General features: G+C 33.2%; 1 protein-coding gene across 7 annotated transcripts in view; it reads left to right on the top strand.

Moving 5' to 3' along the window:
* SHOC2 (SHOC2 leucine rich repeat scaffold protein) overlaps positions 1 to 18185 on the top strand; it is a 100946-nt gene that overhangs the window by 44469 nt on the left and 38292 nt on the right. For all 7 annotated transcript variants that reach the window (XM_057736647.1, XM_057736644.1, XM_057736641.1 and 4 more), the window contains one exon: positions 10836 to 11766. In XM_057736647.1, coding sequence (XP_057592630.1) covers positions 11064 to 11766 — 703 coding nt within the window. In that variant the 5' untranslated portion in view covers positions 10836 to 11063. The remainder of the gene's footprint in view (positions 1 to 10835; positions 11767 to 18185) is intronic.

The raw sequence follows: 18185 nt of genomic DNA, 5'->3' as shown, positions 1-18185 counted from the left end.
TCTATATTTTTCATTTTAGTTTTTGTTTTATTGAGATATAAGGTATTTTGAAACTGATGATTTATGTTTACTAAAGAGGAAGGAATTTATTCTAAAAATTATTATCTGGGTTTTTTCATTTGCTCTTTCGTTTGCGGAGTTAATATTTAATGGGCATCATAGTATTGGCCAGGTTCTAGGCTCTGAATGTGAACCAAACAATCAGAAGTCCTTGCTTTCAGAGAGCTCACATTCTTGGGGTGGAGGGGGAGACAATAAACAAAATCAATCGTTAAATATACTTTTGCCAGGTAGTGAGTGCTGTGAAGAAAGATAAAGCAGAGGAAGAAGAATAGGAAAGAGATATTTCTATTTTATATGTTGTATTCAAGAATGAGATATTTAAGTAGGGAGCAAGCAATGTGGATATTTGGGAAAAAAGATGATATGTAGAGAGAAAGGTCTAGATCATGAAAGGCTTTTGTAGGTCAGAGTAAGAGCCTGGGAAACCATCAGATTTCTTAAAGTAAAAGAGTGACATAATCAGGTTTAAAAGTTAAATGAATCACACTGATTGCTTAGAGAACAGTCTGTTAAGGGGGCAAAGATGGAACGTAGGAGGCCAGAAGGCTACGGGGCTTATAAATGTGGAGGTAGTAAGAAGTAGTTGGATTCTGGGTAGATAGAGCAGTGGTATTTTCTAATGGGTTGGATGTCAGATTGAGTGAAAGAAAAGTCAAGGAAACTTCCAGGGTTTTTGGCCTGAGTATTTGAAAGGATGTACTTACCATTTACTGAAATGGAGAAGAAGATTGAGGAGATGGGGCACATTCAGGAGTTCAATTTTAGTCATCTTAATTTTAGCTGCTCATTACATATCCAAGTGGAGAAGCCAAATAGGCAACTGGATATACAGATCTCTGGAGTTAAGGAAAAACATCCAGATTGGAGATAGAATTTGAGAATTGAGAGCATGTAGGTAGCATTAAAATAATGAGACTGGAAAGAGTCCAGGCAGAGAAGAGATGTGAGTGCTTGGATAGTTTTAATGTTTGGAGGTTGGGAAGATGAGAAGGAACCAACAACAGGATACTGAGGAGTGCCAGTGAGATACCAAGGGAAAGTGGTATCCTGGAAGCCAATTGTAGAGTGTTTCAAGGAGAGGATGATCAGTCTTGTTAAATGCTGCTGACAGTTTTTAGTAAGACAAGGATGAGGAACTGACTATTGGATTTACCAATGTGTAAATGCTAATTGTGGTAAAAAGTTTTTTTATTAATATGTCAAAATATGAACTCTGAAAAACATTGTCTGCTTTTATGTGAAGAGGAAAAGGAGTATACTCTTTTGTTTAGAACTAGAATTATTTGGGGCAGGAGTCCTTAGTAGTAAGTTGGTTCAAAACAAATAAAATTTGTGACTTTCTGGTTCTGAGCCTACATGAGAAAAAAAACTGCTATAGCCTAAAATATGACCTAGCTAATAACATACAATATTGACATTGTGTCCAAATCAGTATAGCTTAAGTTATGAGCTCCCAGGGAATGAAAACTGTTTCCTCATTTCAGTTAATATAACACTTAACATGGTACTTAACTTTGTGGGAAGATACAAATAATTGTGATTCTTGTGAATGATTTTAATAAGTTAAGTTCTTATGTATTTATATAGGAAAGGATTTATAATAATTTACTCAAGTAGTTGGGTATAAGTGGAAATAACTTATCCATTAGATATGTATATATGGTATAGTAGAATGAGGTAGCAGAAAGATTCTTAGGAAGTGAGAAAGCTTTGGTTCATTCCTGCCTCTGCCACTGATTGACTCGGTATTGAATAAGGAATCAAAGACTTGGCTATTCTAGAATCATCTGTCACTACCTAGTTAGGTGACAAGAAAATGTTTATGTTGGCATTAAAATAAAAGGAATAGTAAATCATCTTCTGTGAAACGACTTCTTAAAACACTTTTGTCTTTGAAATTAAAGTTTAATTATCTGATTTCATTCTTTTAATATAGGCTATATAGTCTTAGTTTGTAAACTATACATAAATTTTGAACTTATCCATACTATCAGGGATACCCTCTGCATTTGATTTAGTCATTTAACTAATATTTATTCAGCATCTACTATATTCCAGGTCCTGATACAGATGCTAACAGTGTATCTGTGAAGAAGACAGACAAGTTCCCTTCATCTTATGGAAGTCTTATGGAGTAAGACTTCCTTCAGGGGACCTCAGGAAAAATAGAATTTTTTAACCAAGAAACACATTATCTGAGGTTATATCATTATTCTGTCTCTTGTAGTTTTTTGTTTCAACCAGTACTTAAGAGCAGATTCATTCAGCATTGAAAGAGTTCTGCACTCATTAAACTTACATTCAGTAAGTTTATACATACAGTATAAAGACATATAAGAAACAACTAAACAAGTAAAATATTTTCATATAATTTAGAGGTCACTGTCATAATAATCGTAGGCTCTGACAAGAGTTATAAATAGTGGAAATATGCTTATTAAATACATGGGTAGCACGAAGCTTAGATCAAAATTACCAAATTGAGGGCTTTGTAGATGTATAACTTCATCTACTGTTCATATGTGCCTAATTGTCTGAAGTGAATTCTGTGGGCGCAACAGGTTTTTACAATCCATCACTTTAAGACCACCCTGCTTCTTCAGATACAACTGCTTGCAACTTGTGGTCTCTGGTACTTTTGCTAGTTTTATATCTTTGTGTTTCATCAAGGGGTACTTGTCCTAAAGCTTCCCTCACTGCACTCCCACTTAGATTTTTTCTTTTTGCTAATAGTCCAATCAGTTTGAAATATGTACCTTCCCAAATCAAGTGATATCTAGGAACAGGTATATTTTTTTACCTTATATTGAACAAGGCTGAGAGAAGTCTTTTCCCAGCCGATTTGAATTGCTTATTCACTTATTTTAAAAAATTTTGATTTTCAACATTTTTTTTTAATGTTTTTAAACTTCCATTTAATTAAGAAAAGTCAGTAAGTTCTTTGTAATCTACATATGGTAGGTTTGTATTGTCCATTGTGTTTCATTTTTTACATTTTTCTTTTGAAATAATTTTAGACTCATAGAATTTATAAAATTAGTACAGAGTTCCCCTGTACCCTTCACTTATTTTTCACCAATGATAACATCTTACATAACTATAGTACAATTATCAAAACCAGGAAGTTGACATTGGCACAATGCTGTTAATGAAACTACAGCTCTTGTTTGAGATTTCACCAGTTTTTCCATGCAGTCTTTTTTGGGGGTGGGGGTTGATAATCCTATGAAATTTGATCACATGTATAGATTCATGTAATCACCACCATAAAGTATAGAACTATTTCATCACTTCAGAGAAGCTCCCACATGCTACTCCTTTATAGTCACACTCTCACCCCAGTTCTAAGCCATGATGACCACTGATTTGTTCTCCATCACTGTTCTTTTGTCATTTAAGAATATTATATGAATAGAATCATGTAGTATTTAACCTTTTGATACTTTTTCACTTACCACAGTGCCCTTGAGATTCACCCAAGTTTTTGTATGCAAGTTTAGTTTGTTCCTTTTTATTGTTGAATAGTATTCCATTGTATGGATGTACCACAGTTTATCAGTTCACCCAGTAAAAGACATTTTGGGTGTTTTCAGTTTGGGGGTACTACAGATAAAGCTGCTGTGAACATTTGTATACAGAGTTTTGTGTGAACATAAGTTTTTATTTCTCTAGAACAGATATCTAGGGGGTGCAGTTGTTAGGTTGTGTGCTATGTGTGTGTTTAACTGTGAGATACTGCCAAATTGCTTTACAGAGTGGCTCTACCATTTTACATTCTCATCAGTTTCTCCACATTTTCATCAGCACTTGGTAACATCAGTATTTTTAATTTTAGTTCTTCTAATAGGTGTGTAGTTATATTTGCATTTCTCTAATGGCTAATGATGTTGAACATCTTTATATGTGCTTATTTGACATTTTTATCTTTGGTGGAGTGTCTATACAAGTCTTTTGTCCATTTTCTAATTGGATTGATTGTTTTTTTACTGATTAAAGGTGTCCTTTATGTATTCTTGGTATATTTCCTCCCAGGCTGTAGCTTGTCTTTTCATCCTCTTAACTGAGTCTTAACACAGTGCAAAAGTTTTTAATTTTGATGAAGTCTAGTTTATCAGTTTTTTCCCTTTAACGTTTGTGCTTTTGGTGTCTTATCTAATTAATTCCTTGCCTAGACATAGATTATAAAGATTTTCTCCTAAGTTTTCTTCTAAAAGTTTTATAGTTTTCTCACATTTAGATCTTTGATCCATTTTGAGGTAACTTTTTTGTAAGGTGTAAGATTTAGGTCAAAGGTGTGTTTGTTGCCTGTAGAGGTCCAGTTATTCCAACAGCATTTGTTGAGAGGCTCTTCTCCATTGAATTGCTTTTGCGTATTTGTCAGGAATCAACTGGACATTGCCAAATGCTGGTGAAAATGTGGAGCAACAATGCTGGTGGGAATGCAAAATGGTATAGCCACTTTGGAAGGCAGTTTGGTAGTTTCTTACAAGACTAAACATACTCTTATCATACAAACAAGCAGTCACTCTCTTTAGTATTTACCCAAATGAGTTGAAAGTTTATGTCTGAACAAAAACCTGCACAAGAATGTTTATAACAGCTGTTTTAATAATTGCCAAAACTTGGAAGCAACCAAGATGATCTTCAGTAGGTGAATAGATAAACTATGGGACATCCAGACAGTGGAATATTACTTAGCAATAAAAAGCTATCCAGACCCAAAAAGAAACAGAGGAACCTTAAATGAAGGTCATTTTTTATTTCTTTCATCAGTGTTTTATAGTCTTAAGCATACATATTCTGTACATATTTTGTCAGATTTATACCTAAGTATTTAATTTTTTGGAGTGATTGCAAATGATAGTAATTTTGGTTTCCAGTTGCTTGTTTCTAACATAGAAAAATATGTTTGATTTCTTGTGTGTTGACCTTGTTACTTATGACCACACCAAACTCACTTATTAGTTCTATGAATTTTTTTGAGAATCCCTGCAGTGTTCTATGTAGATAATTATGTTGTCTCCAAATAGGGACAGTTTTATTTCTTTCTTTGTAATCTGTATGCCATTTCTTTTTCTTGTCTTATTGCACTGGCTAGGATTTTAAGTACTATATTCAATAGGAGTAGTAAAAGCTATATTAATTTGTTTACATGTCATTTGAAGATTTTTGCATTTCTGTTTGTGAGGGCTATTGGCTTTCCTTCCTTCTTTTCCTCTTTCTCCCTTTCTTTCTCTGTTTCTTTCTTTTCTTTCTTTCCCTTCCTTCCTTCCTTCCTTCCTTCCTTCCTTCCTTCTTCCTTCCTTCCTTCCTTTCTTTCTCTCTTTCTTTTTCTTTCTCTCTCTCTTTTTCCTTCTTTTCTTGCTTGCTTGCTTTCCTCCCTTCCTCCCTTCCTCTCTTCCCCCCACCCCCCTTTTGTTGTTGTTGTTGTATTGTCTTTGTCTGGTTTTGGTATCAGGATAATGCCAGCTTCATAAAGTGAGTACTTCCTAGAAGAGACTGCGTAGGATTGGTGTTATTTCTTTTTTAAATCTTTGTTAGAATTCTCCATGAAATCATTTTGACTAGCAGTTTCCTTTTTGGAAAGTTTTAAACTATTCAGTTTCTTTAGGAATTATAGATAGGACTATTTAGATGATCTGTTTCATTTTGGGTGAGTTTTGGTAATTTGGGATTATCAAGGTTTTGGTCCACTTTATCTAACTTGTTGAATTTAAACCCAGAGAGTTATTTTTAGTGTTCTCTTATGATCCTTTTAATGTCTGTGGAGTGTTTAACTGTATTCTCTCTTTCATTTCTAATATTGGTAATTTGTGTTCTCTTTTTCTTTGTCAGAGTTGCCAGGTATTTATACATTTTGTTGAGCTTTCTAAAGAACCAGCTTTTGATTTTACTGATTTTTCTTTATTGTTTTTTAGTTTTCTGTTTTATGGACTTCTGTGTTGTATTTTCCTTCTGCTGGCTTTGGGTTCCTTGTGCCCTTCTTTTTCAGGTTTCTTGATTTGGGAACTTAGATTATTGATCTGCAGTTTTTCTCCTTTTCTAATGTAACCTAATATAATCATTCAGTAATGTGTATTTCCCTTTAAGCACCACTTAATCTACATCTCATAAATTCTATTATAGTTTTATTTTTATTCAGCTCAATATATAGTTTAATTTTCTTTATTACTTTTTTTGATCCACAGATTATTTAGAAGTATGTTGTTTAATTTTCAGGTGTTTGGAGATTTTTGTTATCTTTTTATTAGTGATTTCTAGTTTAATTACGTTACAGCCAGAGAACATACTTTGTATGATTTCACTTCTTTTAAAGTTAAGATTTCTTTTATGATCTAAGATACAGTGTATCTTGGTGAATGTTGCATATGCCTTGAAAAGAATAAATATTCTACTTTATCAAGTGGAGTATTCTGCAAATGTCAATTAAATCCATTTGGTTTATAGTATTTTTTTTTTTTTGTTATCTTATATCCCTGTTAACTTTCTGTACTGTAGTTTGTCAGTTATTGAAAGGGCTTTGAAATCCCCAACTGTAATTGTGGATTTGTGGGGTTTTTTTCAGTTCTGTCAGTTTTTCCTGTGTCTTTTGAAGCTGTGTTCTTTGGTGCATACACACTTAGGAAATGTTTTATGTTATTGGAGAAATGACCATTTTATCTTTATGTAATCTAATCTTCCTCTTTGTCCCAGGTAATTTTCTTTGCTCTGAATTTTATTTTGATATTAATACATCCACTCAAACATTCCTTTGATTAGTGTTTGCATGGTATACCTTTTTGTATACTTTTAACCCTCCTTTGTTATTAGGTTTGAATTGAGTTTCTTATAGATGGTATATGGTTGGGTCATGTTTTTAAAAACTTATTCTGACAAATTCTGTCTTTTAATTGGTGTGTTGAGAACATTTACATTTAATGTAATTTATTTCTACCTTTGGGTTTAAATGTTCCAACTTACTATTTTCTGTTTATGCTCTCTGCTTTTCTTTTTTCTGTTTTCCTGTCTTACTATGGGTTACTTGAACAAAGATTTGATTTTAATTTTTATCTGCAGTGTTTTTGAGTATACTTCTTTCTGTATTTTTTCTTGTGATAGTTCTAGGGAATACAAGATACATACTTTTTTTTTTGTAATGGTATAGTTACTTTATTTTTTAAAATTTTAAAACATTTTTTTTTATTTTTAATTTTTTTTGGCTGTGTTGGGTCTTCATTGCTATGCATAGGCTTTCTCTAGTTATAGCGAGAGGGGTCTACTCTTCATTGCAGTGCGCAGGCTTCTCATTGCAGTGGCTTCTCTTGTTGTGGAATCAGGGCTCTAGGTGTGTGGGCTTCAGTAGTTGTGGCACTCAGGCTCAGTAGTTGTGGCTCACAGGCTCTAGAGCACAGATTCAGTAGTTGTGGCACACAGGCTTAGTTGGTCTGCAGCATGTGGGATCTTCCCAGACCAGAGCTTGAACCCATGTCCCCTGCATTGGCAGGTGGGTTAGTTAACCACTGTGCAACCAGGAAGTCCCCAACATACCTTCTTAAGTTATCACTTGAAGTAGAATGTAGTAATCTTAGCATCACTTAGTTCCTTTCACTCTTATTCCCTTGTCATATACTTGTCTCAGTACCTCTATATACATTGACAACTACCTCAGAGATACATTCTTTGCTTTCAATAGTCAAACACGATTTAGGAAACTGAAGAGGAAAAAAATTGCCAATTATATTAATATTAATTATATTATTACTCTTTCCATTGACCTTCCTTCATTCCTGATGTTCTAATTTTCATTCTGTTTGCTTTCCTGTCTGAAGATCTTCCTTTGACAATTCTTTTAGAGCAGGTCTGCTGGCATCAAATTGTGTTTTCCTTCATCTGAAAATATCATTATTTTTCCTTCATTCCTGGAGAATGCTTATGCTGAATGAAGAAGTCTTGGTTGACAGTTCTTTTTTTTTCAATACTTGAAAAATATCACTTCCTCAGACCTGTATGATTTCTGATGAGAAATCCACTGTCATTCAAATCATTGTTCCCCTGTAGGTTTATGTTGTTGTTTTCTGGCTGCCTTAGTTTTCATAAATTTGACTGTCATATTCTGGTAATGAAATTCTTAGGGTTTTTCCTGTTTGGGATTTGCTCAGCTTTTGTTTCTATAAGTTGTTCCCCCCTGCCCAAAATTTCAGAAGTTTCAGCCATTGTCTCTTTAAATAATTTTTCAGCCCCATATCCATTCTTCTGTCCTTCTGGGATTCTGAAGAAACAAATATTAGATGTTTTGTTTCTGTCCCACAGCTCACTGAGGCTCTTTTGAGTTTTTAAAATCTATTTTCTTTCTGCTGTTCAGATTGGGTCATTTCTACTGATCTTTCTTCAAATTCACTGAATCTTCAATAATCTCCATTATCCTACTGAGTCCAATCAGTGTGTTTTAAATTTTTATTTATTATATTATTTGGCTCTAAAACTTTTATTTGATTCTCTATTTACCTTTTATTTCTTTGCTGAGACTGTATAGCTATTTTATGTTTCCAGAGTATATGTAATTGTTGGAGCATTTTTGTTTTGTTTTGTTTTTTGAGAGGTGTTTTAGAATTCTTGTCAGGTAATTCCAACATCTGTGTCGTCTCATTGTTGGTGTCTGTTGATTGTCTTTTCCCATTCAAGTTGATATTTTCCTAGTTCTTGGTATGGTGAGTGATTTTGGATTGTATCCTGGACGTTATGAGACTGTTATAAAATTTTGATTTCTTTTAAAATCTTCTACTTTAGCAGTCAACCTGTTTTGTTTCAGAATACATGCCCTAACCCATTTTTGTGGTTTTTGGTTCCATTATAGTTTTCATAGTCTTGTTAGGGGTATTATGGTCTGTGCTGCTTGTTTGCCACCCCAAGGCCGATCTGAAAAATATGGTGGTATACCACACTACAGTTCAGTTCTCGAAGTATTTGTTGTTTTGATTCTGGTTGGTTTCATGCTGAGCTTCTAGGGAGTGTGCTTGGGAATACACAGATTGAAAGAATCCTTTTCTCCAGCTCCCTCCTATCCATAATCTTCTCCTTTCCTTTCTAGATGTGAAAGAGTGGTGTGCTGCCTCTTTGCTATCATTTGCTTAATGTAGGTCAGGAGATGATCCAGGATTCTCCCTCATAGTACAGCTTTTGCACCAGCAGGGAGGGAGAGGGCTACGACTTCTTAGCTGACATTTACTAAGTGCAGGGTGGGGATAGTCAACAGGGCTCTCCTCCATAGTCTCCATGACTGCAGAGCTGATGCCAAGGGTGATGTGTGCTGCTTCTCTTCAAGTGAGTGCAGGGCTGGGGTGGTTGACAGAGATTTAGTCCACAGTCTTTTTGGCTTCAGTGAGAGTTGGGAGGGGTAGAAAATGACTTCTTATGTGGTATTCAAGTGGAATAAGGAGGATGTAGTCAAAAGGGTTCCATCCTGCAGCTATTCTCTTCATAGTCCTTTGACTAGAGAGAGCAGACTTTTCTTGGACCTTGTTTTAGTCAGTGATTATTGGTGTTTTTGGGTTATGGGCTTCTCTGCTGCCCAGGCCAGGATATATAGGAAACAAAAACAAAACCACCAAGTCACCACCAAATCATCTGCAGTCCAAGGTTCCTAACCAGTCTGTCTTCTTTTCTCTATCTTTCCGAATATTCTGCTAGTTGCTACGTGCATTTTATCAGGGTTTTAAGTAGTAATTAATATGAGAAACAGGGTAAAGTGGGTTTATTCTATCTTGTATGGAATCAGAAGTCTTGTTTATTGTAATTCAAGATTCAGTGTTAATAATTTAGTTATTAATAAGAATTAATTATTAGTGTTAATAATAAATTAATAATTATTAAATGTGATGATTATCATTATAGTCTTATACCAAGAATAGATCTTATTAGCCTAGTGCTGTCTCACTTCCATCTCCCCTCATCTTTTCAACCTTTGTGGATCATTTTGTCAGTCATTTTACCAGTGAACTTTTTCTACTTCTAAGAACCTTTAATCCTTCTCACTATCAACTGAAAAAGCTACCTTTTCAAAAGTTCCTAGAATACAGACATCAGGAAGATTGCTCTTGTTATTGTTTCTCAAACGGGGTCTTTAGAGCCCCTTTCCTGAGTTATTTGCTGTGCTCCATGCGTATTTCACTTTTCTCATTTTGTTCTTTTGCCAGACTGCTCTCCGTTCTTTCATTATTGCCTTTCAAGTCTTTCCTTTTACTTGAAACTATCTGGTAATTAGCTGCAGATAGAGCAGTTTTAGTGTAGTGGTTAGAAATATAGGCAGTATACCACTTACACTGGAATCTTAGCTCTGTTACTTTTCTAAGATCAGAAAGCTAGTTACTTAAAAATATTTCTGTGCCTCAGTTCTCCCTATGTGTAAAATAGGGATAAGAGTTTATCTCATAAGGCTGTTATAATGTTTGTAAATTCCATACAATAGTGGTTGTACATAGAAAGCACTCAGACATTAGCTGCTGTTGTGATTTCTCCCACTTTTCAGTGCTTAAAAATTTTGCACTTTGATGACTTGTATACCTATCTTATGTTTTCCTGTTAGATTGTAAATTCCTTAAAGATTGTAATAAGCCTGCCTTATTAATTTTTATAGTTTTTCAATGGATTTTGTAAAATAGAATGTGTTCAATATATATTTACTGTATCAAATCATAGGAAAATAGCAAAATTGTAAGATTGTTTTTCAGAGCCCATTTACTTAATATAAATTATAATCTAAAGTAATTTAATACTCTCTCTGTATTGTATTTCAGGAATTCTAACGAATCATTGATTGACCAACACCATTTTACCAGTTGGAATGAGTTATCAGAAATGGGCATAGTGCTTTTAGATCCAACATGTAACAGATGGCGATTACTTCTTCAAGCCAACACCATTTTTGATTGTGTAGGATCTTTGTGTCTTCATCTTTAAATTCCAGTTTCTATTGTTGGCAAATAAAAGGAGTTCATGTAGTTTTTGCCCAAGCTTGAGTCACCATGAGTAGTAGTTTAGGAAAAGAAAAAGACTCTAAAGAGAAAGATCCCAAAGCACCATCAGCCAAGGAAAGAGAAAAGGAGGCAAAAGCCTCTGGAGGTTTTGGGAAAGAGAGCAAAGAAAAAGAACCTAAGACCAAAGGGAAAGATGCCAAAGATGGAAAGAAAGACTCCAGTGCTGCCCAACCAGGGGTGGCTTTTTCAGTTGATAATACGATCAAACGGCCAAATCCAGCACCTGGGACTAGAAAAAAATCTAGCAATGCAGAGGTGATTAAAGAGCTCAACAAATGCCGGGAAGAGAACTCAATGCGTTTGGACTTATCCAAGAGGTCTATACACATATTGCCGTCATCAATCAAAGAGTTGACTCAATTAACAGAACTTTATTTATATAGCAACAAATTACAGTCCCTCCCAGCAGAAGTGGGCTGTCTAGTAAATCTCATGACACTGGCTCTAAGTGAAAATTCACTTACCAGTTTGCCTGACTCTCTTGATAACTTGAAGAAGCTGCGGATGCTTGATTTACGGCATAATAAACTGAGAGAAATTCCTTCAGTGGTGTATAGGCTAGATTCTCTCACCACTCTTTACCTTCGCTTTAATCGTATAACTACTGTGGAAAAAGACATCAAAAACCTGTCAAAACTCAGCATGCTTAGCATCCGAGAAAACAAAATCAAACAACTACCTGCTGAAATTGGTAAGAGGCCTTGGATTACTATTATTATTTGTAGTATTTGTTACGCTAAATAATTTTGTTCAGTGCTTTTCCATATCAGAAAATATCTGATACTTGCCTGAAAAACAGCTGGTTTCTAAGTTCTGTCTTCTTTATGGTTTACTTTAATCAGTTTTAGCAATATTAGTAGTACATGGTTTGAGATTATTTTATAGACCTAGAAAATTAGTTAGAATGTAGATGTAATTGGGCCTTTTTCACACAAACCTAATCTGCTTTCATTTTCAATGGAAAAAAATAAATTTGAGACAGGAAAAAAATTTTTGCCATATTTTTGCTTGTTACTCCCTGTTTTTAAAGTATTTACAGATATGATTATATAAGATGATTTAAGGCTACATTTTCCCATTCTCTGATGTTCTCTTTTTTACCTGAAAAATGCTTGTTTAAATTCACATAACTTTCCTACCTAATTTACCACAAAAGAATGGCATATCAGAGCCTTCTGAAGAAGCAGGGTCGTAAGAAAGTTGAAAAAAAATTTCATTTTGCAAGTATTTACATGTTCATTAAAAACAATCTAAGGATACAGAAAAGTAGAAAAGTCAGCTATAGTTAATGCCAACATTGCTAGTATTTTGGTAGGTTTCATTCTTGTTTTTATATGTAAAGCTAAATTGTACTGAAAAAAGGGGAATGTTTTTAAAAGAATGGATAGTAGGATAAAAAATAGGAAATATATGTGTATTAAGTCAAGAAAAAGTTGTTTTGATATTTTTAATTATAAAAAAATTTTCAGCAACTTTTGGAATATAGTAAACCATTGACTTACCAATTTTGAGAAACTAATAAAGGTATTGTCTTTGTGAGCCCTTTTTATGAGAGTTCAAAAAATTGACAGAAAAATTGATTATACAAGTTTTAAAGGAAAGTTTCCCTTTTTTGTGTGAAGGACAAATTTATTCTGAATAAAACAGGTTAATTAAATGTATTGTTGCTTTGAGCATTGGTCTTATAGTGGGTGATAAAGGAAACTTTGTTTTTAGGCTGTGCAGGTTTGTAGAGATATCATATTCTATGGGTGTTTTAAAATTTTTGTTTAGCTTTGAGAAAGATGCACTTTAAATTTTAGGTATGGTGTTCTACTATATTTAGCTCTAACCAGACACTTAAAATCTTAATTTGATTTTGGTTTAATTAAATGTATTTAGGAAATCCATGATCAATTTTCTCAAGCAATGTACTTGTATTTATAAAGTGTGACACACTTATGAGATATTAAAATATCCCTCGGAATTTGAATGGAAATGCTCCTTTCCATGTCTTCAGATAGGAATGTGGTTGTTGAATGACTTTTTATTTTGTACCAGATTCAGTCAAAATTTGACTGGTTTGTATGACTCATTGTAGAACAGAATTGTAAGCTGTTGGGAAAAGAAATGCTGAATTTTTATATAGAAATATAAAATGTTATTTCCTTTGTACTTATTGTTGTTTTGTGCATGTGTTATACACTCCATTCTAAAGCATTGGCTTTCATTCATATGAGAGTCTTTCTTTAAGGATTTTTTTTTCTTCTGTAGAGATGTTATCAGATTACCTGGGAATTAAGAACATGTATTTCTTAAGCAGGAAATTATTTCATAGGACTTTAAAGTTACTTCACTTTGTTCTTGAGCATATGGATGCAATATTTTTACTAAAAAAGTGTATTTTTAAAAATTGGCAAAATTATAAAAATGGTTGATTTCAGTGGCTACCTAATTTTCTAACCTTTATTCCTAAATTTGTAATTTTAAAAATAACTATTGAATTTGTTTTTTAATGAGCACCCTCCCACCATTAGTGACATTGAAGTTTTGTGTTCTTGTAATTTCTGTATGTCTATAAGAATAGTAACTTCATAAATGTCACTTATTTTATTCCAAGCAGGGCATCAGATAGAAAGTGAACTGCTTTAAAAAATAAAACAATATTTCTTATAAGGCATTAAAATTTATAAGGTTTAACTTAGATGCGTGGATTTCGGACAAACACTGCAGAAGTCTGCATTATCTGTTTCCTTACAGGAACAAGAAAATAAAGGTCTAGTAAAAATAACATAATTGTAATAATAAGAATAGCTGTTGTTTGAGCACATGTCATATAATGTACACTATTTTGTACATGTAACTTTACATCTATTATCTCATTAAATTCTTTTAATAATCCAATGAAATAGGTACTTCTCACCTCATTGTACTGAAAAAGGAACTGAAAATTTACTAAAGATCATACAGCTAAGAAGTTGGCAGAGTCAAAGTTTGAGTTTAGGTCTCACTGTACTGCTCCCACTAGTCTAGAAGAATGGGTCCCATCCCATAGATTATGATTTAGTGGTCTGGCAGGTCCAGGGGATCTGTGCTTTTAACGAATAAGTTGATTGATTCCAAATGTAGCTGCAGTTGAAAGCTATTGCAGTAGTTTTTTTGTTTTTTTTTTTTTGTTTTTTGTTTTTGTTTTTTGAGGGGGGAAGATGTTAACAGCTTAATTGAGATATAATTCACATACCATATGATTAATGCATTTGAAATATACAATTCATTGGTTTCTAGCATGTTCAGAGTTGTTCACTATTACAAACAATTATAGGACATTTTCATCATCCCAGAAAGAAACTGTACTCTTTGGCAGTCACCCCACCCCACCCCTCCCCTGTTTTCTCCCAACCCCTTAACCCTAGGCAAACGCTAATCTACTTTCTTTTTCTATAGATTTGCCTATTCTGGACATTTCATATAAATGGAATCATAAAATATGTAGTCTTTGGTGATTGGCTTCTTTCACTTAGTATAATGTTTTCAAACTTCATCCAGGTTGTAGCATTTATCAGTACATCATTCCTTTTTACTGCTGGATAATATTCCATTGTATGATTATACCACATTTTATTTGTCCACTCATCAGTTGTTGAATGTTTTGGTTGCTTTCACTTTCTGGCTATTGTGAATAAAATTACTATGAAAAAAAAATAAATAAATAAATAAAAATAAAAAAATAAAAAGAAGAAAAAAATTACTATGAACATTTGTGTATAAGTTTTCGTGTAGGCATTTGTTTTCATTTCTCTTGAATGTATACCTAGAAGCGGAATTACTGAGTCATTATGGTAACTCTGTGTTTAATCTTTTGAGGAACTACTAGACTATTTTCTTAAGTGGCTGCACCATTTTACATTCCCATTAGCAGTGTATGAGGGTTCCAGTTCCTCTGTATCCTCAACATTCTTGTGATTATTTGTATTTTTTTTTATTATAGACATCCATGAGTGTGAAGTGGTTATCTCATTGTCTTTTATTTATAGTTTCCTGATTATTATTGATTTGTTTTTAATTCTTGAAAGCTATCTTTTATTATAAAGGAAAGGCATAAGTAGTTATTTTCTGTGATGCAGATCTCGCTTTACTGCTTTCTTAATTACAAAAAAACCAAAATCCTGAACTCTTTTGAGAATGCTTATAAAATAAGACTCATGCACCAAGATCAAATAAAATAGAATTTGACATTTTTAAAAATTATACATCTGTAATGCAATTTGACTTACTGCTGAAACTCATGACGAGAATTTACAATTCAAAATATAGGCTAATTATTTTGTTGAACTTTCATTTATACATATTAGATCCATATTATTATAGATATATACTAGATTTATATTATGCATATTAAGTGCTTATTATTCTCTGCCGTCTTTATGAATATACCACTTTCAGTCATGCCATCCAGTTTGTGTTCAGCAGTGTATTTGAGGAATGTGAGAAATTAGAAGTTTGTGAAATATAGCCTAGTATTTAGTTTAAGTAACATTTGGAATGTAGCAGCTGTGCTGTTGCCTATAGAGGGAAATTATATTAAAATCTGAGTACCTAACAGGTATTCTTTGGTAATGCCATGTGATTTGATACCAATGATGCATATTCACATGGATGAACACTGGCGGAAAACCGTAAAAGGATACAGGAAGCCAGACATAATATATTAGAGAGTAGCCAAGAAAACTCTTCATTTGGTAGTAGTAAATATTTTCCTTTTGTATGATAAGGCATGGACAAATAAAGTAAATGTCCTATCTTTTTGTGTTAAATAGATAGATGGAAACCTTAGTCATTGCTTTTGTTTTCAGATTAGTGTTTCATTCTTACTGCCCATACCTTCTTTCAGCATTTTTATTCTCAAAAGAGACTCATCACTGAACACGAAGACACTCAAGAAGTCATGTTTTCAGAGGGAAAACAGTAAATAACCACTCCCTTACCTCCCCGGTTCCTTTGAATTTCATGTTAGAGATATGCTTTTGTAAATTTTAGGGGGACCTGAGTAGATTAGAGTGAGGGTCATCAGGTTGTCAGTTTGAGTAATTAATCACTTTAGTTCAGGAAACTCTGAACAGTGAAGTTTTAAAGGAGTTTATTCTTTTAGAAAGAAAATGATTACTGTTTGAAACCAGAAATAAACTCCATCTTTGTCACTTACTAATATTTCTACAACTTTTCCTTCATTGAATTAAAGGCTAGTTTAAGATTTCTTCTCTTTAAAGTTTCCTCCTATTTATTATTCTTTATAAAAAACAGCTAAGTTAGAGGGAATCTTTTTAAAAAATCTATTTGTCCTATATTGTATGTTCAATAAAATGCTAAATCATTTGTATTGTATACAGTTTTGTATAAATTTGTCTTAGGAGAATGATCTGCTATGTTATCTATACTTTTTGAGAACCCAGATCATTTTTACCCATTAAAAAAAACTCACAGCATTCAGATATATGAGAAATTAGAAACAGCAATTTTTTAACCCATATGACTCATTAACATTTATTGAAAACAAAATCACTTTTCTGCTATATATACTGTAGTACTGCAGTTATATTTTATATCAAGTAATATATATAATAAATGTGTATATATATGCTCAATATGTATATACAAATACTAAGAACAGAATGAGCAATTTTTTTAAAAGTTGAAGGACCTTAGAGATTTTAATTCCCTATTATATAATTTTCTATGAATTTTTGTAGATAATAAATGGTGGGTTTTCAGTAAATGTGGCTTGAAGTGAATTTAATGAAGCCAAATACTTTTACCTAATTTTTAATATTAAATGAGATTGTAACCCTTAGTTCCTAAAATTCTTGACATTCTCCCAGGACTGCCAGAGGTGCTGCAATTGCTTTCATGGTCCAGGTAACATTATTTAATGATCTCATTTGAGTGTTTTGTACAATTGCTAATGAGTAACTTAGTTTGGCAGGAAAAAGAAATCAGGAAAGGGAATGCATAGTTGTTAATAAATAACTTCTTTTCCCTGGAAATCAGCAAGAAACTTTAGAGACCACGAGCCTGCTGCTTACCTCCTGCTGTGTGGCCCTTCCTAGCAGGCCTCTACGGACTGCTACTGGTTCACAGCTGGGGGGTTGTGGACCCCTGGTTTAGACCACTTACATTCAGTATAGTTATCAATATGATTAATTCAAATCTGTCAGCTGGCTGGTTGCCATTTGTTACTTTTCCTTTTTCCCCTCATTTCATGCCTTCTTTTGGATTGAGTATCTTTTTAGTAGATTCCGTTTATCTCAACTGCTGCATGTTTTATAAATCCTTGTTACCTTTTTAAAGTGTCTGCTCTAATATTTACAGTATATATCATAACTTAATACAGTCTACATTTATATAATGTTATACCACTTTACATATATCCTAAGAACCTTACAATAGGACACTTCTCCTATTCTTTGTGCAATTATTGTCATACAATATATGACAATATATGTTAGTCATATATATTATGTTATTCATATATTATAAATCCTATAATAATATATTGCCATTGCTTTTACTTTAAACTTTTTATTTTTTAAGATTTCCATTTTGAACAAATTTTAGTTAAAGTTGCAAAACCAATACAGAGGATTCCTATATACCCTTTACCCAGCTTCCCCTAACGTGAACATTGTACATAACCATTATACAGTGATTAAAACCAAGAAATTAACATTGGTATAATACTATTAACTAAACTACAATTTTTATTCGGATTTCACCAGTTTTTCCATTATGTCTTTCATAATCCCACATTTAATAGTCATGTGTCTGTAGTCTCTCCCAACCTGTAACAGTCAGAAGGACTGAAAGTGAAGACTTAAAGTCTACCCTTTTCTTTCATGACATTGATACTTTTGAAGTGTACAGCTGAGATATTATATATAACTCATTTTTTATTAGTATGTTTTCTCATAACTAGTTTCGGGTTATGCAGTTTTGGCAAGAATATCACAGAGGTGATTGTGTGCCTTTCCCAGTGAATCATATCAAGAGATACATGATGTTGATATCTCATTACTGGTAATTTTGACCTAGACCACTTGATTATGGTGGTTTCTGCTATGCTGCTCTATTTTGAGG

The sequence above is a fragment of the Hippopotamus amphibius genome, chromosome 5, assembly GCF_030028045.1.
Source record: "Hippopotamus amphibius kiboko isolate mHipAmp2 chromosome 5, mHipAmp2.hap2, whole genome shotgun sequence".
Classification (NCBI taxonomy): Eukaryota; Metazoa; Chordata; class Mammalia; order Artiodactyla; family Hippopotamidae; genus Hippopotamus; species Hippopotamus amphibius.
The sequence above is the reverse complement of the archived record's forward strand: the minus strand, read 5'-3'. Positions and strand labels throughout refer to the sequence as shown.